Genomic DNA, 23,876 nt, shown 5'->3' on the forward strand with positions numbered 1-23,876 from the left:
ACAGGTTCTGGAGACATGCTCTCCCGTTCGTCGATGCATGTCAGCGCAGCGGGATGAAATAATCTACCTGTGGCAGCACATCAGAGAGGAATAGGAAAACCCCTAGTTGTGCTTTATCCTTATTGTGACGGTGACGGCTGATAGGTATATATATAGAAAACCGATTAGCACAGACGTGTCACGATTAGTTTCTATTTATATAACCGTGTTAACCATTATCCCACGTAGCAAAAAAAAAAACTGTAAAAGAAGACTGCACCTACGTAAGCAACTGTACCCGATTTTAGCGGACCATTCATGTAGGTGTCGTGTGCCCATGCCCTTTGCTCTGGCCCCGGCCATGACCTGGCAAGGCGAGTCGAGCGAGCGCGCGTGTGTTCTCTTAGTCCTCTCATCCACATATGCTAAATGGATGGATAAAACAATTTCTATTAAGTCGGTCTCCCTTCACCTTCACCAGCAAGATGATACTAAAGAACTACAACATTCTTTCACATGTTAGGTCTTTGAGATTTATTTTGAACTACACAAATATAATGGACCAAGCCTATATATTCTAACAACGCTTACCAGAAATTTTACGGTGATTTGTTTTTGACTGAAAAATTCTACGTGTACCCGAAGATTTACACCAAGGACAATATCAAGCAACCGAGCAATTCAAATTTACATGTTCTTCCATATCGGTTTGTTTTTATTTCATATTCATATGGTGATTTCTATTGGTTTTGAAAGAGGGTTATGCCGAGTGTCACACTCTACTTTATACAAAAAATTGCTAATCATGCCTTCTTCTTCCACTAATGGTATGTTTCATTGCTCCTTGGTGCTATCATTGATGCTATTATATTTTGAGCCATTCTGCACGCTATTTGAGGAGAGATTAGGATAATATTTTATTAGATCACTTAGAGTTAATCATTATGAATGTTTCAACAGCATCATTCATATTAGCTTGATGGTTTCTAAATACTTTTTAGAGTTTGTTATTTGAAAGTGAAGGTTTTGCTCTGAATTGAGTCAAGTGGAGAATTCTAAGTGCAAAAGAGGATGCTCTTTTCTTTTAGATACTACAACGTTTGATATTGTAGATGCAATATAGTTTTGCTATCGTTGCTCATTCAGAGAGGTCTAGTACAAAGTATGTTGTATAGATACTACAATATGTGGTACTACATTAAGTACATTCTTGTTGTTTTAGAGACGGATACATCCGCTCGTGACTGCAGAGGTCTATTATAGAGGTTTTATACTCTGTTGATTGCACATTATGCCTTCATCCAGACTATTGCTTCAAAGGAGATGTTAATGATCATGTCATAGGATTTATATTCTTTTATTACTGCCAATTTGGTGTACGTGATGGTTACACATGTAATTTGCTCTTGCAAGAGTGTTATTTGCTAAGTTTTGTGTTTCAGATGGAACATATATGATTTCATGAGATTAGTTCTTCATTGAAGGTTTTATTTAGCATCACTGGTGATATTTTGGTTTATGCATTTTGATGGTTGAGCGTTGTTCCAATTTGGATAACGATATCAGTTGTACAGACTTAGATTTTTGCTAAGGTTATGAATTACTGAATACCCAGATTGTTTGTCTGCTTTGTTGATAACTGTGCGTTAGGACCTATTGATTATTTGCTCAATTTGGCTTCGTATGAAGTGTTTGAAGACTCAATTGATAATAGTCATTGTTTAACCCTTCGAGGTTTCGGAGATAATTTCTTAAGTGCATATTTACAGAGATTTTGAGTTAAATGGAGGCTTGCTAGATATTATGCTTCAAAATTACAAATAGACTCCTAATCAGATATGCTCCGAACATGGTCTATAAATATGGACCAATTCATGTACTTATATCTTAAGCCATCATAATACAGTTTTGTCACTCGTTGTTTTTTACCTCCGCATTGGAGGATTTTTTCACGTTAAATCCGTGTCTCTTAGATCCAAAATTCCTAACACAATCATATTGTGTAGTGCAATTACTGTGTAGGAGTATCTCCAGAGTCCAACCATGGCCTGTGTGAGTGTGACATCTGCATTTAGGTGAACATTTGCATATAGAAATGTTCAGAGCAGAACTGCTGAAGAAATACATAATAGCTCATCATCTTTTTCCCTTTTTCTCCAAAAGGGTTGCAAAGGAGAAACCCCGAATTATGCAACCTCAATAGCTCAACATGGCTAGACAGTCATCTACCTTTAGCTCTGATTTGAAATAAAGATTGCATGAACTGAAGTGTATGCAGATATAAGATGGCACAATGGGATGAGCACCGATGCTTACCTAGGAATCTATGATGCATGTGCAAACAATGCTGTCTGCAAGAATAGTTGCTTTCCTTCACACTACTACACAATGCTTTTAAACAGCCAAAAGGTCAGAGCTAGGCGGCAGTCGCTATTGCTATCCAGTTGGTGCTTCTACGAAAAGAGCTTAAAGTGAAGCGACAATAGTCGCCGGTTAACCAAGGCGAAACCAAATGAAATTGGATTATTGAAGAGAATCCCATTTTGATATATAAACCGATAAAAATGTTTAACAGTTCACTTGGTTTCATACAAGATCAACACAACACAGCTTGTATACGTATTCAGTAGGCAAAGCTCCTGACTTTTCTTTAAAAAAGAAAAGGTATTCATATATCCGGTAACATCGCCCCAGGTTGGTTTTCTCACTATGTTTGTCGGCAAAGGCATTTTTCCGGCAGATGGGGAATGCCTTTTTTTTCCATTAGTTCGAGTGATACCCCAAGTTGGGTGGGGTGTACTATCGACTATGTGATGCCCAACTAATGTAAGGGGATAAATTGTTTGACTTATTTTGACCAGCAAACAATTCTCGTCACTTTTAAGAATTGTTGCATATATATAAAAATGTATATAGGGCTTCATCGACCATACATCCTCTCATACATGTGAGCTTATCTCATTTATTAATTAAAATATATTAGTACTACTCAACAAATTAATAAATATAAACTTATTTATTTCAGCTAGGCATAGATTGAACCAGTAGGAGCATTGGCGGAGCTTAGTGAAGGCCAGGGAGCTTTGGCCCCCTCCTAATAACTTTAAACCCTTAAATATAGCATTGATGCTAGGTAATAAATTATCTAATTATATAAAGATTAGTATACAATACTTTGAATGACCCCCTCTAAATTTTAGTGCAAGCTCTGCCACTGAGTAGGAGTGAGGATTCCATGACATTAAACAAGACTATGTTCGATATAAATAGGTGTTGCAAACCCATACAAATCTATTCTCTAAACTAAGCATATCTTGCCCAATATATAGCAGTATCTATGTTTCACTATATCTAGCTGACGGATTTGAGCAACTCGAGCACTGATCGAAGAGAGGAGCAAAAGTTTACACGCTCCAGCACATGTCATAGCCTGATGCACAGAAAAGGTGAAATACCAAACTACTCAACTCCAATAGCTCATCATGGTAACCTTTACTTCTGATTTGAAATAAGGATTGCATGACGTGCCACAATGCGATGAGCACTTATACTTACCTAACTAAGAACCTATGGCGCTACATTACTTTCGAACAGTCACAAGCTCAAGAGCTAAGCGGCAGTCACTATCGATATCCAGTTGGTGCTTCTGCAAGAGCTTAAAGTGTATTGATAGAATCGTCGGTTAACAAAGGTGAAATCAAATGAATTTAGATTGATTGAGAGTACCGTCTTGTTGGTAAACCCTGGTAAAAATGTTTAACAATGCATTTGGTTTCATACATGATCACAACAGCACAGCTTTTAACGGGTATTCAGCAGGCAGAGTTCCTGCTTTCTCTTTTAAAAGGATACTAAAAGAAGTATACAGACATTCAGTAGCATGGCGGTTTTTAGCATTCAGATCTGAATGAATACGGTGTACAAGAGTAACAACATGCACTTTTGGACGACAGATCCTTACACAAATGCAAAACTACATGTAGATTGACCAAACTGTAGCAAAAAGCCAAAACTACATATAGATTGACCAGACTGTAGCAAAAAGCCAAAACTACAGATTTAAGTGATTTTATCGGAGAACTACATATTTAGCAAGCAATTTATCGCAAAACTACAAAGATAAGTTCTTGCTTTGTAGATCTATCCGACTTAATTAACTCATGGCATTGATGCGATCTTTGCGCTGATGTACGTGGTGACTTGATTGACTAAATCGTGATGTGTGATCTCTAACCATGCTCCATTTCTTTCTAGAACAATCAATCATGCTCTGTAGAACAACTCATGTGTAGAAACTCACAAGAAATGTGCGATAACTCGGTTGGTAGAGTCTCCAGTTGAGATACCGTCCACCCGATCTCGAACCTAAATGTTCGCAGGTTGTGTGAGTACCTTCAAGGTTCTGTACTCCTCTCTTTTAAGATAAAGTTAGGGGAGTCTTCTTCCTGAGATTGAGTTTTTTTTTTTTTCAGCACAGATGCAAAGGCAGAGTTTGAAACTTACAACACCCATCGTAGCTGTGCTACGATAAAGATTTGAAACAAAGATTGCAAGATAGTTATCTCCCTTCACTTCAATAGCTTATCGTGGCAACATAATTATCTTCCTTCACTTCTGATTTGAAATAAAGACTGCATGAACTGAAGTCCATGCAGATATAAGATGCCACAATGGGATGAGCACTGATGCTTACCTAAGAATCAACCAACAATTTCAGCTTGATTGTTGCGACATACCCTATAGCAAGTGACTACATCAATCTTACTTGAAACTTCTGGTCGGCTATACGTCAGTTGCCTGGAAAAAGGCAAAAGTATTTGTTGATGACTGAAATTGATATAGTGTAAAGAATTTCGGAGCTGAAAAATTCAACAGGTCGGAACATCCGGTTTTAATATCGGAATATCCGGTTTTTGTGAGCATTGGATAGTCCGGCGTTTAGAAATTTATTCTCACCGGAGTTTATATCGGAACATCCGGTTTTGGACCGGAACTTCCAGGTTAATTATTTTAGTTCAAACCGAGAACCTCATTCCGGGGGGGGGGGGGGGGGGGGGCGGGGGGATCGGATATTCTGGCATGACCGCAACTTCCGGTTCGAGTTGGATCCTAGATTTTAGAAAGAGATAGAGTCGGATTTGAATGGGAGTTTTAATAGATTCTGACTCAAGACAGGGCAAGACTGTCCCTCCCTATAAATATGAAGGGTCACGGCCGATTGAAGATGACCAACATCCAATTGAATCAATTCAATTTACTTTTATCTCTCTTTTTATCCCTTTTGCCATAATCTTATCTTTTCCAACCCTAATTGCTCTTCGTTTTTTATCTCTATGACCAAGAAAAAACTGTCGGCCATGTACGCTCTGACGGGGTCCTCCCGAGCGTGGGTGATGACGAAGACCCAGCGGCGTGGTGCCATGGCAACGGTACTACCCGTCGGGTGACCAAAACCAAAACTTCCGATCAGGAGGCCGGAACTTCCGGTTCGTCCAAGAAGGTTTCGGTTCGATTTGCACATGAGGTGTTTGGCGTGACATCTTTTTGCGTCAACACACTTTTTGGTGACTCCGCTAGGGACGAAGTTTTTTCGGCTCTCTCTTGGCCGAATCCTAAAACCCTAGGCATGTCTACTTCAGAAATTGGCAAAGATAACATCATCATGGCGTCCTACGACGAGTTACCGGAAGAAGCACGTATGGCGATCGAAGCCGACTTGGAACAGCGTCGGCAACAGTTGCTCTCGTGCTATGTGAAGACTCGGCAAGGTGTGCTCAAGAAAGAAGATTCATCACCGTACGCCGATCAAAGGCCCGAGGTAACTCCCACTGTAAGTAACACATCTCTTACTAAAGAGAAAGTTGCTTTGATGATTAATCAGCAAGTAGGTGTTGTTATGGTAAACAAATTTGATGCATTAGCTAAAGATTTTGATCAATCACTCAATAGCCGTTTTGAATCTATAGTTCTCGAGATGAGAAGTATTAAGGACACACTAAAACAACCCCTATCATATGATGCTAGTGCTTCAACCTCTAACAATAATAGTAAAATTCAGCAAGGTCCTTTTGGTTCATCGGCAAAATTTATACCACCTATGTCTATACCACAAGACATGCCGATGAAACAAATTCATAGCCGAACTAATGTTGTGGGTTCGGCCAATGCTGTGACACCCCCGTGTACTCCACCAGATGTCATTAAACCGGAGGTCACACCATTTATTTTTCCATTGCCAATCACTACATCTAGTATTACTAACTTGGTTCCACATGTAGCTAACCATAACAGCTGAGTTAATGAAATTTTAGCAAACATGCTAGTAGCTTCATATAATACCGTAGCATATAGTACACCCCCTGTACCCCCACAAGGCTCTGGCATCCCTTATGGTCCATTGCCGGAAGCTTATTTCAATGTGTCTTCACAAAGTACTCCATATATATAGCCTATAGTGCCACAATCTTATGATGCACCAAAACCACATTCTTTTGAGAAACAAAAACAAACTAATACAATTCCTACTCGGCTCACAGCCGAGCAACCTATGAGGCATGAAAGTATTAGAGAACAAATGGCTAGTCTTTTGAAGGAACATTTTGTGATAGAACCTAAAGGTAGAGCACGTGTTTATCAAAAATTCTGTCTTGATTATTATGATAGAATTCAGTATCCCAAAGGGTTTAGAGTGCCTGAGTTTATTAAATTTACTGGGAATGATGGTAGAACCACTTTAGAGCATGTTGCCTAATTTATTTTGTATTGTGGTGAAGCTAGTACTAGTGATGCATTAAAATTAAGGTTGTTTCCTTTATCATTGTCTGGTCCTGCATTTACCTTATGTACTTCTTTGGCACCTAATTCTATTCACACATGGTCCCACATAGAGCAAAATTTTCATGAGTATTTTTATACTGGGGATATTGAGTTTAGATTGTCACATTTAATATTGATTAGACAAAAATACAATGAGTCTGTTGCTGATTATATTCGAAGGTTTAGAGATACAAGAAACTGATGTTTTAATTTGATAATTTCTGATAAAGACTTGGCTGACCTAGCTTATTCTGGTTTGCTTTCTCATTTAAAAGAAAAGCTAGAGAATCATGATTTCTTAGATGTTAGCCAAGTTTTACAAAAAGCTTTGGCTCAAGAAAACCGGGCTAAAGAGGTTAGAAATTTTCATAAATCAAATGATAGAGTGAGAGAATCCTAATGCTCACATGCTTGATTATGAATCTGAAAATTTGGACGATGGTGATGTCGATGTTTGTGTGGCCAAATGAGCTTGGTCTTCTAAGTCTAAACCATTCGTTTGCCCTTCTCTTAAGCCGATGCCTCCTAAACATCGGCAAGAGGAAATTAAATTTACTTTCGATGTAGCAACATGCGATAGAATATTTGACTTGCTATAATAAAAACAAATTAAGTTGCCTCATAGTCATGTAATTTTGCAACTAGATGAATTAAAGAGGCAATCTTATTGTAAGTGACATAATTCTTATTCTCATGCTACTAATGATTGTAATATTTTTTGTCAACAGATTTAATCGGCCATTAATGAAGGACGATTGAAATTTTTGGAGATGCAAGTGGACCTTCAACCGTTCCCGGTTAATATGGTTGATCTCCAAGACAAGAGCATCTTAATTCGGCCAACTTAAGTCGAATCAGCTAAAGGAAAAAAATGTAATCGTTGGTGAAGAAAGGTTTATAACTTTGGGTGAGAACAAAAACTTGTTAAAAGATGTGCTACCTGAAAAGACTCCTAGAGACAAGGAATTGATCAAGAATGTGGTGAACACTTCAACCACCGGGGGGCATGTGAATGTTGAGCCAAGAATGATCAAGCTAAAAGGCCCGGAGGTTGGCAAATGGAAGGTCAATGAAGTGAAAAAACAAGGCAAGGTTGAGAAATTCAAGCCCACTTTCAAGCAACTCTTGCCCAAGTATGAGAAAGACAAGGCCATCCAAGCACATAAGAGTCGACCAAGTGGAGCTAAGCAACCCAGATCACCTTCAAGATAAGGAGTGTACGATCATCATCAACTGAGAGAAGGCCATGCCACTAATGTCTATCCACCACTTGGGCCGGCAGCACCATGGCCATGGGTGCCTCCTCCAATGCTTTTTCCTCCTTGTCCAACATGGGGCTATAACGGTATGCGGATGCCACCTCATCCTATGTAATTAAATTATTTTCATCCAGTATGGACAACACCATGAATGCCAGTATTTGATAGAATATCACAACCTGTCCATAGCCGATTGGGGCATATAAATCGGTCTAGTGATGTTCAGCATGCTAAAGTTATGAAGAAGGTATACCGGACCAATGAGAGTAGAGTTTCTATTCAAAATTCAGATTCTAATGTTGATGAAAAGAGAACCACTGCTGCTGATATTATTGAGATTAGAACCTAAAGCAGTGGCCAAAGAACTTGGTGAAGGACCAGTTGTTTAGTGATAAATTGGTCAAGTCTAGACATGTACCTATTCCTGTCCAAGTTGCTCCAAAGGCTAATGATCACGGAGCAAGTAGTAGCGAGTCGCTTTCTAAGTACCTACAACCAAGATGGTGTCCCTCGTGCTTATCTTACACAAAGAAGAAAAGATTGCAACGGCTTCACAAGCAAGAGTTGATGGAATAACTAGCTGAAAAATTACGGAATGATGCTTTTGATGAAGTTAAGCCTATGCAACCCGTGAAGCAAGTATGGAAACCAAAATTAGATGTAGTGACAGCTCCTACAACAACCGTTTTACCAACAACAACACCGGTGCCTATGCAAGATGACAAGAAAGATGAACACCGGTGCCTAATCTTAACATGTTGTTAATGACTGATGAACATTTTTCGTGTTTTTTGGATATAAATAAAGCAAAAAAATATTTTTTTTCACCTGAGCCATCCCAATATAAGCCCATCGCCACTCACCACAGTTCACTTACTAAGTTAACACTATTTTTATAGTTAGCGTTCCGTGGGAATTGAACCTGAGACCTACCCTCACGCTCGTAGCCACCTTACCACCTCACCTATCATGTAGTTGTGATAGAAACCGGATATTTTATCTTTTTAACCTTCTTTGCCGAAGACCATGAGTGACGGGTCAGAACCGTGACCCGTCACTCATGATTAAATAGTGACAGGTCAGAATCTTTGCCGAAGGTCATGAGTAACGAGTTAGAACTACGACCCTATCACTCATGACTAAATAGTGGCAAGTCAGAATATTGACCCATCACTAATGTTCACATTCTCCAATTCTTAAATTGCAGTTACCAGAGTCCAAATGGTGCGATTGCATCAATTTATTCTTTTAAATGAGTTTAACCATTGCAAGATCGGATCCACGGTGATTGTCACTTCTTTCTCTTAGACCATCGTAATTTGATAGCTGATTTCGATTTCGACGTTTTTTTACTCTACGGACATCTATAGAAAAAGTTACATCCGTTTCTTCCTCACTTTGTTGGGTTCGGCAATTTTTTTAGGCCAAATTTGGCCTGGAAGATTAAGTTCTCGCCCCCTAAAGTTTCTGCACTATTTTCGGAATACGCGTTTATGTCCATAGCCATCACCCCTTACATCAAACTTGAGCAGAAATATACAATGATTCCTATTCTAATACTGCTGAGGTGAGAAAAAATAAGAGAAAAATTAAAAAAAATAGCATCATGCTATGCACATATGCACATATAAAAAAATATTACAGTAAGTGTTTGTTAGACTTAGCCAGAGGCTTTTTTCCTTTGCGCTTTTTGACATAACATAAATGGTTGTCCTGTTAAAAGACTAATATGCTGTTCCTCTCTTCAGCATATTGAAGTGGAGCGCACATTGATGGACTCACAGCGTTTTGAATTTGAGGGCATGCTACAAGCATTGACGTTAGAGATCAGGAGTTAAATAAAGGAGGCCATGGAATTTGCTTTGGATAATGCTGATGTAGCTGGGGAGATACTGCTTACCTTGTATTAGATTTAATCAAATAAGCTATATTTCTTTTTATTCTTCTTTTGTGTTGCTTAGATAATGTTACAACTACAACCACATTGAGACTAGTTAATAGCTTGATGGTTATCTAAGCAACTAAGGCAGGTCACAGTTTTATTTTACAGATGATACCTTTACCTTTAAAATTCATTTTACCTTCAGATTTCAAAAGTTTTGGTGCAGGGGCGGGACTGTGCAGGACGCGTGGCAGGTTTTACGCAGGGGTGGGACTGTGCAGGGATTGAGATGTAAAATATATATATTAATTATGTGTCTAGACGAAATTTAGTTCACTTTTGTGCACACTCTCAGTTATAATCCCAGAAGTAATATAATTAGGCTTGACGTACCCCTTCCTTTTAAGTTTTAGGAGCCTCTAACTAAGGTAGAGCACACTTTTTTTTTTACAGATGATACCTTTACCTTTAAAATTCACTTTACCTTCAGATTTCAAAAGTTTTGGCGCAGGGGCAGGACTGTGTGGGACACGTGGTGGGTTTTGGCGCAGGGGTGGGACTGTGCAGGGGTTGGGATGTAAAATAACATATATATATATATATATATATATATATATGACACATATTCTATACTCCTGGGTGTATGTACTCCCACATACAATATACCATCTAAACAAACACTTTATACTCTTTTAGCATTTTTAGTATACTCTAATACTAATTCTAAGATACTCCAATATGAGTTGTATGAAAAAAAATTCAATGTTAGCCTTTCATTTTTGCTATATATTCTTTTTTATACATAAAAGAAGTATATATGCAAATTATGATAAAAAAAATCATGGAATTTCATAAAAAATTTTGTGGGATTTGTATTGTAGTATCTTATAATTACTAATGAAGTATATTTAAAGTGATAAAGAAGTATAACCCCACGTGTAAAAGTGGTATATGAGAGGTGGGAGTATATACACCCAGGAGTAAATATTAGTTTTCCTATATATATATATATATATATATATATTATGTGTCTAGGTATAATGTAGTTTACTTTTACGCATACCCTCAGTAACGATTCTAAAAGTAGTATAGTTGTGATCCACAATATATGTGAATTACTACAAATATATATAGTCGTAGCTCGGATACCTTCTCTAGTCATAATTATGTACTTTTTGTCATGTGATCGTAACTTGTTCACCTCTGCGTACACCCCAATTATGATCCTAAAAGTAGTATAGTTTACAATCCATAAGATAGGTCAGTTATTACAAATATATATGGTCGTAACTTGGATACATTCTCTAGTCGTAATTATATACTTTTTATCATGTGATCGTAACTTAACTATCTGTGCTGTCACATTAACTATTTTCTTAGTTGTAACTAATAGTTTTTTTAGTTGTAATTGGGGGTGGTGCAATAGTGAACTACAGTGTGCCTAGGCGCAGAATAGACTCATCATGTGTGTGTCTATATATATATATATATATATATATTATGTGTCTAGGCTCAACTCTAGTTACTATTGTACCACCTCCTGTTACAATTAAAAAATAGTAGAGTTACAATACGCAAGATAGAGAGTTACAACCAGACGTAAATAAAAAAAATTGAGTTGCAATTGCATTATAAATGAACGTAACTCCTAACGAACTCCTTGTCTAATGATTTACAACCTAAGAAATACAATTGTAATCATAGTACAATCTAAAACGTAACTCGTTAGTTTCTCATGTTGCAATTATGTACTTCTAGGTGTGCGATTGTAACTATTTTACCTAGCATATTGTAACTGACAGTTGTTTGAGTTGTAATTGGAGGGTGGCGTAACAGTAAACTACAGTACACCTAGGCGCAGAATAGACTCGTCATATGTGTGTATATATATATTGTACACCCGGGGTGTAGAATAACTAATATACACCCCGGACCAACACAGCCTAGCCTAACTCCCGCCAGGGTCCTGTCTGCACCTGACCCCGCCACGTGGCCTGCCTTGACTGCCCAGCCGCCCGCGCATGCCAGCGTGCACCGCACCACGTGGCCTCCCAGCGTGAACGCGTCCGCGCAAGTTCCCACGTGCGCTCGTCCCGTGGCGCCAATAACTATCATCCAGTAGCATCCAGTAGCTATCATCCAGTAATTCTTCAGTAGTTTCCAATAGTTATCATCTAGTAATTCTTCAGTAGTTGTCACCCAGTAATTCTTCAGTAATTATCAGTAGTTTTGTTCAGTAGTTATGTTAGTAGATGTTTAGTAGTTTCAAGTTATTGAAAAACTATTCATTAGTCGCCGCTATTCAGTAGTGCTAGTAGTTCCAATTTATAGTAAATTGTTAAGTAGTGTTAGTAGTTATTAGTAGAATCAGTAGTTGTTCAATAGTTTCGAGTTATAGTAAATTTATTCAGTAGTTTGTGTCCGTAGTACCAATAGTTGTCAGTTGTGCATGTAGTATAAGTAGTTTATTCAATGGTGTCAGTAGTTTTTGGTCAATAGTTACCAGTAGTTCCAAATCATTCAGTAGCTTTTTTTCACTAGCTAATACGGGCAGAGGGCGCGGTGGCCAGGGCTGAGGGTGCTACAGCCAGGGGAGGTGCGCGGTGGCCAGGGCCGAGGCGACCGGGGGTGGGGTGGGGCAATCAGGACGGCAGTGGCCGGGGCAGAGGCGACCAGGGCTAGGCACGTGGGCAGGGGTGCGCGTGCAGGGGTCGGGGTGGGGACACGTGGCGAGTGCGTGGGAGACGCTGGAGGTTGGCTGGCTCGGGGATATAGGATAAATATTCTTATATATATATATATATATATATATATATATATATATATATATATATATATATATATATATATATATATATATATATATATATATATATATATAGGACACCTATTCTATACTCCTAAGTATGTACTCCCATATGCAATATACCACCTAAACAAATACTTTATACTCTTTTATCATTTTTAGTATACTCTAATACTAATTCTAAGATACTTCAATATGAGTTGTATGAAAAAAAATTCAATGTTAGCCTTTCATTTTTCCTATATACTCTTTTTTATATATAAAAGAAGTATATACGCAAATTATGATAAAAAATCATGTAATTTCATTAAAAAAATTGTGGGATTTGTATTGTAGTATCTTATAATTACTAATGAAGTATATTTAAAGTGATAAAGAAGTATAACACACATGTAAAAATGGTATATGAGAGGTGGGAGTACATACACCCAGGAGTACATACTAGTTTTCCTATATATATATATATATATAGAGGACACCTATTCTATACTCCTAGGAGTATGTACTCCTACATGCAATATACTACATAAACAAACACTTTATACTCTTTTATCATTTTTACTATACTCTAATACTAATTCTAATATACTCCAATATGAGTTGTATAAAAAAAATTCAATGTTAGCCTTTCATTTTTCCTATATACTCTTTTTAATACATAAAAGAAGTATATACGCAAATTATGATAAAAAATCATGGAATTTCATAAAAAAATTTGTGGGATTTGTATTGTAATATTTTATAATTACTAATGAAGTATATTTAAAGTGATAAAGAAGTATAACACACGTGTAAAAGTGATATATGAGAGGTGGGAGTACATACACCTAGAGTACATACTAGTTTTCATATATATATATATATATATATATATATATATATATATATGAGAACCAGTATGTCCTTCTAGGCAGTGACGAAGGCAACCGGGACCAGGGGAGCCATGGTTCCCCATGCATGAAAAAGTTTCAAAACCCCTCTGGATCTTTTGTGAGAATTTTTTATGTCACCATCTATATGGCTCCTCCTATATTCTAAATCTTTCATTTGTATTAGATATAATGCATGTATGTGTGTACAGAATATCTTGACACATGCTTATGTTCCCAAAACTGCCATACGCAAAAGGCATGTGCAAAAGGCAACTGTGTTGGCCTTCTCCCTCACAGCGCAAAAGGCATGTGCAGATGTGCTTAACCCCTCTCTTACACCTCTTGCTAAGTTTTTTTTTTTTCCTCTTCTCTCTTGCCCCTTTCTTCTCCGATTCTTCCCCAAGGGCCGAGGCCCAAAAGGACCTTCTTCATTCTCCTTTAACAGCACCGGCTTCAAGATTCCAGCAAGCAGCAATATTGAATTGAAGTGTGCTTCCTAGATGGCCAGATTATTTAAGATCTAATCCCCTTCGCAGTTCACACTTACATGCTAATAGCCTAAAAGGTATGTGTTGTGCTACAGATTTTAGAACTTAACTAGATTTGCATTTCAAGATCTAATCACCTTCGCATTTACATGCATCTAAATTTTTTGTTTGCTAATTAAGTTAGTATTTCATCTATATATTGCGATTTTTCTAATGTACCTGATACATATCTTTTCTTTTATTTTTTTTTTCTAAGATAATCATGGCTAAGAGGAAAACAATTTTTTCTTATTACAAGAAGAAAGAACAAGCTGTTGATGTAGCACAAGAGGTTGAGCCAATTCCTGAACCTAATGCTCAAGATGTACTGCAACTGCCCGAGCCGATTACTACTTTTAATCCTCAAGTAGACTCTAGTGCACAACCGATTTCTGATGTTGAAGATTTGATAAAAGGTGATCCAGCATTGCATCATCAAATTTGGGATTGTCCTGTTGATACACAACATGAAATCCGAAAGGCTTACATGAAGTTTGGTCCATATCAGCCGAATAAAGATGTGTAACCTTCTTCTAGTCCAAAGAGTCATCAACGTCGATTTCAGTCACATTGGTTCGAGGCTTTTCCATGGTTGGAGTATTCACCTTCAAAAGATGCTGCATGCTGAGTGGCCTAATTCAAATAATCAAGGGAATTTTCGTGAAATGGCACTTGTTGATGAGGCACGAGATGAATCTAAAAGAGAACCGATGGCACTTGTAGTTCGATTTGTTGACACTAATGATTTTATTCGAGAGCGTTTCTTGGATCTTGTACATGTTCGTGATACAATTGCTACAACTCTCAAGCAAAAACATTGTTCTGTTTTATCTGATCAGTGTTTGGATGTTCAAGATATTCGAGGGCAAGGATATGATGGTTCTAGTAATATGCGTGGAGAATGGAATGGACTTCAATGAAAGTTTACTGAAGAATACCCCTATGCATACTATGTTCATTGTTTCGCACATTAGCTACAATTAGCCCTTGTTGCTGCATCTAAGGAAGTGACTGAAGTTCATAATTTCTTTGAACATCTTGCTGTTGTTGTCAATGTTGTTGCATCTTCTTGTAAGAGACTTGCGAGCTAATCAAGTTACCGAAATTCAGAAATTGGTTGAGCTTAATGAGCTCAAGATAGGAAGTGGAGCTAATCAAGTTAGGGCTTTGCAAAGGCCATGCGAAACTAGATGGAGCTCTCATTTCAATTTGATTTGCAGTCTTCTCAAACTATACAGAGCTGCTTTTTTTAGTTCTCAAAGATATAGCTTCAAGTAAAGGGCCAGGTTTAGTGAACAAACAATGGAGCTCCTAATTTTGTGTAACTCTTTGGATCCAAGGAACTCATATAGATCATTCAAAATAGATGATGTGTGCCTTCTAACAACAAAATTTTATCCTTCTAATTTTTCAGAACAAGAGAGGATTAACTTGAGGTATCAATTGCAACACTATAAACTTGATGTGCTACAGAATCTGGAGTTTCAGGATTTGTCCACTATTGCTACTCTTTGCCGGAAACTTGTAGAGAGTGGGAAATCAAAAGATTATCATTTGATTGAGAGGTATTTCTTATTCATGCTGTAAATTGTAATTTTCTTTTGAGATATATAACTTTGACTTAGACTTTAATCAAATCACTTTTAATTTGTAGGTTAATTCGTCTTATCCTTACTTTGCCCGTTTTATACTGCAACAACTGAACGAGCTTTTTCTGCCATAAAACTTGTCAAGACGAGATTTCAAAATGAAATGGAGGATGAATTCCTAAGAGATTGCTTGCTAATCTACATTGAGAAGGAGATGGCTCTGGAGTTCACAGTTGATACTCTTATAGATGATTTTAATGCAAAAAAATGTCGTTGTGTAGTGCTGGAGTAGTTTCTCTAAATCATTTTAACTTGTATTTTGCATCTCGTGAAACAATTTGATCTTATAAAACATGAGGTTCTTTTGCTAAATTATTATATAATTGAATGCTTTCGTTCAATTGGCCCCCCTCTATAAACGGGTTAATCTAGCAGACCCGTTTGATTTAACGAAAATAATTAGTATGATTAATGGATAAAATATTTTAGGTGGAGACACTACTACAGAAACACAGATCTGTGCCGGTTCAAAAATATCATCAGTGCCAGTTTTTGAACCGACACTGATTATTCGGCATTGATAGTCTACGACTATCAGTGCTGGGTTTGGAACCGGCACAAAAACTTCTTTTCACTGCCGGTTGGAGGCTCCAACCGGCACTGAAAAGTTCCGGGAGCCCAAAAAATTAATCGAGTCGGCTCGAGAGCCAGCTCGGTTGCTGCTCCTCTCACCGGCAGTGAACAGATCAACTATCTCATCATCCAAATCCATACAATCCGGCAGTGAACAGATGAACTATCTCATCATCCAAATCCATACAAAAACAGATCAACTATCTCATACAATCAAATCCATACAATCAAATCCATACAATCAACAGATCCATTCATACAAACACATCTTCCTCCTTGTGATTGCTCTTCTTCTTCTCTGTGTCCACCTTCATGACATCGATCACTGCACAGACGCCACCACATCGCAGCATAAAAAACTGCCCCCCAAATCTTGCCTCACAGAATGAAAAAGAATAGGTTTTCTCACCGTCGGCAAGGAGGTGCGCACAGAGCGGGAGTTCCCTCCTAAACACCTCAATCTTGCCCCGCTCCTCCTCGAGCCGCCGGATGCAGGCGTCCATGTCCGACGCTGGCGTGTCCTTGGTCTGCCTCACGGCCTTGGAAACGAAGTACCCCAGATCTCGGCGCGTCCTTGGTCTTCCACTCCAAGCCCCCACCAGAAGGAAGCGCAAATCGCTGCCTGAGAGAGAGAGAGAGGGAGGAGAGAGAGGCTGTGTGAAAGAGAGGTTCTTAGGATAAGTTCGAAGGAGCTGGAATGGAGGAGCAGAGAAGCTGAGGATAAGTTCGAGAGAGGGCTGTGCATGAGGATAAGTTCGAGAGCGAGCCGGCCGGACCTCGGGCACAAGCCAAAACCATATTGCATAAAAAATTCGGATCCGGAAGAGTATCAGTGCCGGTTAGTATTAAAAACCGGCACTGATAGTATCAGTACCGGTGCTAATCTACGCTCGGGCGTTCATCAATTCACAAGCGAATTTATCTTCATGAGCGTGAAGACAAATTCGTGGTTTTTCCCTTGGTCTCTCTCTCAACAAGAGGCATCGCCCCGAGTGGTGGCAACCTCACTAGAGATGCCGGTATCTGCAGTTATGTTAACCTTTGCATTTCTGTTAACTTTTGAAGATAGAAGTTTCAGTACAAAGAAATGCTCGATATATAGCTCATCATCATTTTTTTTCTCTCCCAAAACGGATGCACATAAGAAGCTCGTCTTTAAGTATGTGTGGCTGCATGCAGACGTGACCGAATGAATAATGGATGGAAGAGTGAAAGTTACGTGAAGGAGAAAGCCTTGCATATGTGAGACATTTATCCAGGGAAAAAGCTAAAATTCATAACCACGTCAAATCTTACCATTCTTTAAATAATTTTTAGTTGGATTTACAACATGGATATCTGTTTGAAAGTTTACAGAAATATGTCCATGATAATGTGGACTGTTTGGCGACGTTTTAAGTAACACGCTTCCTGTTCTTCAAATGTTCGAAATCATACGACGTTCAAATTCTACCGACGATGAGAGGTTAGGCTTCAGGACTTCCGGTAGCGAACTTTTCTGATGAGGATTTGTGCCTTGAAGCATAAGTCCTTAAATGGAGACAACGGGTAAGGCACCCAATATTTGTCACCCAATAATGAGATAGAGCCATTTGAAATGGTGTAACATCCAGATTTCTTTTCTTCATATGCGAAAGACATATAACCAGAATTTTGCATGCTCGTTTAATTGACCACAATCGCTGAAGTTCGTCATGGTTATATGATCAAAATCAAGTTCTGATATACTAAAACTTTTGAGAGTTGGTCTTGTAACTTTTTTTATTTTTATTTTTGAGAACACTTGAGTACATATACCACTGCATAAAAATTTAATGGCATGTCCTTGGAACCTTTTATTTTAAAACAATTTTTTTGAACCATTCAGTCCCACAAAAAATAAATAAAAGTGGATCAGACCCAAAGATGCACATGCTCTTTCGGCCCATGGGCGGCAGCCGTAAAACCCTAGCTACCCTACCCATGCTTTAAACCCTCTTCCGCCGATTTGCCGTCATCCCTTCTCCTCGCCACCAAGAAAGGAAAGACCCTCTTCCCCTCTTCCTTCTTCGTCCCCTCGCCCAAGCCACCAGAACCAACGCGCGATGGACCACGCGGGCTCGATGGAGGAGCGGGTCGTGACGGAGCGGATCCGGCGGAAGCTGGAGGAGGTGAACGCTGCTGCGCAGCAGCACCTCGCCGGCGTTCAGGACCACGTCAACTTCACCATGCAGGTCGGCTAGTGCCTGAGGGCCTGAGGGCGGTTCTTGGAACCCGCCAGCTCGGGCGTCTGTCCTCCGCGAGAGGGGTGTCGTGCTGTGAGGGAGGGGGAGCGGGTGGTGTGGGAGGCCTTGGATTGGTGAGGGAGGAGGGAGCGGGTGGTGTGGGCTAGGGGTTTGGTGATTTTCTGGTTCTGATGGGGGCATTGTAGGGCGGAGGAGGGCGTAATCTTGCTCTAGACCGTGAAATTTATTGGGCTCTTTTGGATGTGGCGTGGTATGTGGAGCAGTGTAGGTTCTGGGCGAAGATGCGAGTCTTGGATAATTAGTTGTTCGATAATTACTCTGTTCTGATGTAAAGGGCATGAATGGATTTCCGTTGGTCATAGGAGATACTTTTAAAATGTATGACGGTACGAGTGGGATTTTGGTTGATTTAGCTGGAATATGTAGGAATTTAAGCTTAGTAGCGTAGCATGGATGCTAAGTACTGAGATATGCGAGTTCAGTTCTTGATGATTTTTTCCCTATTGTTTTGTTGCATTATCTTGGAAGCCGTCTAGCATCGTCTTGTCGTGTGGTAGGATTCTATGAAATCCTGGAGTTTGGTTGCCAATTATATCTATTTCCTGTCTACAATTCTGGATATGGGAGGAAAAATGATTTAGACTGATTGTTGAAGTTCCTTGACATCCATTCTGGAGATGAGGGAATAGGGGTTGGACTAATAGCAGTAATTGCTGGACTGAGGCGAATTTATCATGAAGAAGGTTTATATGCTTGATATCTTTGTAGGTGGGGAGAGGGGACGTCCCCAAATGGAAACACTAGTGCTGATTCTCATTTGAATTTCTGTTTTGTTCTTCTTAATTTTCAGCAAGCATACTTCAAGTGTGCATATGATTGCTTTGATCGCCGACGAAGTCAAGAAGGGATCAACAACTGTGTAGAGAACTGTAGCGTGCCTGTCCTTACCGCCAACAATGTTGTTGAGAGTGAGATGGCCAAGTTCCAGGTACTTAGTTTCTGCAGTGTACCTAGTCATTTTGTTGTTCATAGAACAACATAGAATTAGCTTTGTTTCTGTTTTATTTGGTTTTAGTTTAGTAACTCAACTCTGCTCTAGGACTTGTGCTGAGGAAACTTTGTGGATTCAATTTCTGCTATTTCTTTTGCCTTCTCATCTTTGATTAATCAGTGCTAACATTTGTATGTTGTGTGTGAATGAACATGTATTATGTCCCCAAGTTTATAGACATAATAATTTATTAAAGAGAAACACTTCAATTTGACAGAGGCCAGCACAAATACTTTAACAGCCATGGTGTATGTGTCTGATGAATTATCTGATGGTTATGTATTTGTTCAAGCAAGCAAATAGTATGCAGATGCTACTACTTATCATATGGGAAAATCTTTTTCCCTCTTCTCTGAAGATAGTATAAGGTTCAGATGCCATATACATTTGTTAATATGTCTCCTTTTGATGATTAAGATGCTTTCAGGATTTCAATGATATAATAGTTAAAACTTGTAGAATATTTGCCCCTCCATCCCTTATGTTCTTGTTTCATCCCTGAGTTCGTCTAAGTTCTGACATTCATTCTTAGCAACTTTGTTCAGCAACAAAGATTGTCTACATTGAGTACTTAAGTTCAGCAGTATTCAAACATTAGAGGGCCTGGTCAACAATTATCTACAAGATGGCCTACAGTTTAAGTTTCAGTAACATTAAGTCCATCTTGGTATTCCTAAAGCTTTGCACCGTCTGGTTATTTGCCATAAGAGAACTAACTACTAATGGTGGTCACTTTCATTGAGGATGGTTGCCTCAAGCAGCTGGATAGGCACTATGTCACAATGATTGAGATTTTTCAAGGAAAACTATGTAACATCGCATATTTGGCATGGGGAACTTTGGTCGTTTGTTAGTGAACAAATTTATGAAACAGCGCTTATTTAACTCAAATTTTGCATTACGGCTGTTGTTTTGGTGCATTGCTATTTTAGGGCTGCATAAAGTATCATACCATTTGCTCCTTGTGTAGAATGTTCTGATTTGAGATACTTATCCCAATCTCCAGGAACGGTTGAATCGATCTTTGATGGTCTGCCAAGACAAGTTCGAAGCGGCCAAGCTCCAGAAGTTGAAAACAGATGCCGCTCAGGAACTGGAATCCTGTGTGAACAGATCTATTGATGACAGCATCAGGGTTCTCCCCCATGTGGTGGATCAGATCAAGTCGTCCCTCTCCATGAATTAGAGGGATCATTACTTTTTCATCAGAACCAGACGTAGAATACCTTTGAAATTCACATTTGTGGATTAAGTCCGCTTGTTTTCGGCGTCAAAATCGTTAGCTAGAACAATGCAGAGCTCGTATAACATAGCCGTTGTACCTTATTACTCACCTTCCTTGATAATTGTGTTCGCATCCACATTTTGAAATTCTGCTGAGCTTAAGCACCTTCCATGGTTTAAAAGGTTTTGTGCTCCATCAGTTCCGTGCTTGTGTTTCCATGTCTCGTGATGTTTATGCTGTATTGCAGTTTAACCTGCTGCTTTAAACTATGCAGGGCTCATCTGATGAATCTAATTTTCTCCATTAATATAGATATGTATGGAACTATTCAGGCCCTGTTTGAAATGCTAGGTATTTGCCTTGAGATTCGTGTGAAATTTGTGTTAAGTTCCTAAGCCAACGGGTTCTCAAAGTGCTTGGGCGCAAATGACATGAGATTTCACTGTTAGAAAATACTTCGAAAAATAATCTTTACAATTCAATTCAAAATTACTTTTGCAAATTATTACAAACAAAGTTAGCATTCTTAGAAAAAATAAATAGCGTGCTTTAACAAAACTCAGCCCAGTGGGACAGTTGAAACCTGACGATCCCAAATGCCGAAATGCCCCCTTCCGGCCTGTCAGCACTGCCCCCCACCGCCGCCGTCCGTCACTACACCCGCCTCCTCGCCGCCGCAGCCTCCTCCTCTACGGCCTCTCTCCGCGTCCTCCTCCCCATCCACGCCCGCGCCGTCATCCTCAGCATCTCCGTGAACCCGGCCTTCGCCACCAGCCTCCTCGCCGCGGCGGCCCCCGCCTCGCTCGCCTACGCCCGCAGGGTGTTCGACGCCGCGCCCCTCCGCGACGCCTACATGTGGAACACCCTCCTCCGCGCCCATGCTCATCACCAATCGTCTGCCGCGGACACCCTCGCCCTCTACAAGCGGATGCGCGCCTCGGGCATCGCGCCGGACCACTACACCTACCCGATCGTGCTCCCGGCCTGCGCGGCCGCGCGCGCCTTGTGGCTTGGGCGCGCTGCGCACGGCGACGCGGTGCGGTTCGCGCTCGCCGGGGACGGGTTCGTGCGCAGCGCGCTCATCGCGATGTACTGCCAGGTCGGGGAGATGGCGGACGCGGAGAGGGTGTTCGCGGAGAGCGGCGGTGATGGCTCCCGGACGGTGGTCTCGTGGACGGCCATGGTTGCTGGGTATGCGCAGAACTGCTTCTTTGGCGAGGCAGTTGCGCTGTTCGGAACGATGGTAGCAGAGGGCGTGCTCCCGAATGAGATCACTCTGATCAGTTTCCTCCCCTGCTTGCAGGGCCAAGAATGGGTGGCTGCCGGGGAGATGGTTCATGGGTTCGTGCTCAAGCTGGGTTTTGATGCAAACATTCCCTTGGTGAATGCGCTCATAGCAATGTATGGGAAATGCGGGAGCATGGCCATGGCAGAAGCTCTGTTCGATGGGATGACAACACGCAGTCTGGTTTCTTGGAACACAATGGTTGCAATGTATGAGCAGCATGGTGATACAGTTGAGGCAATCAAGTTCTTCCGCAGGATGCTTACTGAGAAGGTGGGGTTTGACTGTGTAACTCTGGTCAGTGTGCTGTCTGCTTGTGCACGCTCGGGAGCCCTGGAGACTGGCAAGTGGGTGCATGAGTTTGCCAGGAGTCATGGGCTCGATACAGATGCAAGGATTGGCAATGTTCTTGTCGACATGTATGCAAAGTGTGGCGAGATCGCTTATGCAAGGGAGGTATTTGACTGTTTGCGTGGCCGGGGTGTTGTGTCCTGGAGTGCCATGATAAGCGCATATGCCAACCATGGAGAGCCTGAAGAGGCTCTCAAGCTCTTCTCCCTGATGAAATGTGAAGAGGTGAGGCCAAATTCTTTCACATTCACTGCAGTTCTAATGGCGTGTGGCCACTCAGGCCTTGTCGATGAAGGACTGAAGCATTTCAACAGCATCCTGACTGACTACCAAATGTCACCAACACTAGAGCACTATGCCTGCATGGTTGACATGCTAGGACGCGCTGGTAGACTTGTCGAAGCATATGAAATCATCCGAGGAATGTCGGTGCGGCCTGACAAGTGCGTGTGGGGTGCATTCCTTGGTGGTTGTAGGCTTCACGGCAATCTGGAGCTAGCTGAATTTGTTGCCAAGGACCTCTTCCAGTCAGGCTCCAATGATGTCACGTTCTACGTTTTGATGTCAAACATGTACTTCGAAGCTGGACTGTTGGAAGATGCGGAGAGGATGAGAAAGGCTATGAAGGAGATGGAACTCAAGAAGACGGCTGGGCGTAGCTTGGTTTGTACGAATAGAGAAAGAAGAGCTTTCATGCGGTAGCCAAAATTAGTTAGCTTGATTGTTGCTGATTATTTGTACTAACACGCCATTTGGATTGCCAAATTGCTTCAGATGTAGATCATCTAGGGTATATGGTAGGCTAGTTATAAACAGATAGCATATGTTCCCTTCTCATATTTGTCCCCTTCTTTCATTAATGCTTCTATTCTGGACAACTAGCATGCCTTTCCAAATTTTGATTAAATCTACTGACATTCTCTTCGGACTCTTGAAAGAAAAAGGTAGATGTTCCTGCTGAATGCTGATGTGTAAGCTGTTCTGTGGTGATAATGTATGAAACCAAACGCGCTGTTGAACATTCTTTTCTCTATCAGGGTTTATCATGACGGTATTCTCTATATCAATTCAAAAGCACCAACCGGATAGCAGCAGCTGTTACCTCCTACTTTCTGGCTGTTCAACAGCATTGCGGCATCATAGATTTGTGGGTAAGCATCAGTGCTCATCGCATTGTGGCATCCTATGTCTCCATGCATGCACTTTAGTTCATGCAATTATTTCAAATTAGAAGTGAAGGTAGATATCAATCTAGCCATGATGAACTATTGAAGTTTCCTAATTTCGTGTTTCGCCTTTCTGGTGCGTTAGGCACTCAGGCTAAGGCGGGTGCTGTAACTTACTGTGTTGAAAGTGGCAAATTCTAGGTGGTGTTT

General features: G+C 40.3%; 2 protein-coding genes across 2 annotated transcripts; both read left to right on the forward strand.

Moving 5' to 3' along the window:
- The first annotated feature begins 18,336 nt into the window (after positions 1–18,336).
- Positions 18,337–21,045, forward strand: LOC133900782 (uncharacterized). Its single transcript, XM_062342018.1, has 3 exons — positions 18,337–18,576; positions 19,439–19,576; positions 20,646–21,045. The coding sequence occupies exons 1-3, from the start codon at positions 18,448–18,450 to the stop codon at positions 20,823–20,825; spliced, it is 447 nt and encodes a 148-aa protein (XP_062198002.1). The 5' UTR covers positions 18,337–18,447; the 3' UTR covers positions 20,826–21,045.
- Positions 21,046–21,265: 220 nt separating this feature from the next.
- LOC133900781 (pentatricopeptide repeat-containing protein At3g12770-like) lies at positions 21,266–23,446 on the forward strand. Its single transcript, XM_062342016.1, has one exon. It carries the CDS (start codon positions 21,469–21,471, stop codon positions 23,200–23,202), a length of 1,734 nt encoding a protein of 577 aa, XP_062198000.1. The 5' UTR covers positions 21,266–21,468; the 3' UTR covers positions 23,203–23,446.
- The last annotated feature ends 430 nt before the right edge of the window (positions 23,447–23,876 follow it).

Source organism: Phragmites australis, chromosome 19 (assembly GCF_958298935.1).
Source record: "Phragmites australis chromosome 19, lpPhrAust1.1, whole genome shotgun sequence".
In the NCBI taxonomy this organism is placed as follows: domain Eukaryota; kingdom Viridiplantae; phylum Streptophyta; class Magnoliopsida; order Poales; family Poaceae; genus Phragmites; species Phragmites australis.

Excerpts from the sequence above, each read along its gene's own strand:
- LOC133900782 (XM_062342018.1), top strand. The coding sequence starts at position 18,448 with ATGGACCACGCGGGCTCGATGGAGGAGCGGGTCGTGACGGAGCGGATC. Across the intron at positions 18,577-19,438 it reads ACGTCAACTTCACCATGCAG|CAAGCATACTTCAAGTGTGC; the intron begins GTCGGCTAGTGC and ends CTTAATTTTCAG. Across the intron at positions 19,577-20,645 it reads GTGAGATGGCCAAGTTCCAG|GAACGGTTGAATCGATCTTT; the intron begins GTACTTAGTTTC and ends CCCAATCTCCAG.
- LOC133900781 (XM_062342016.1), top strand. The coding sequence starts at position 21,469 with ATGCCCCCTTCCGGCCTGTCAGCACTGCCCCCCACCGCCGCCGTCCGT.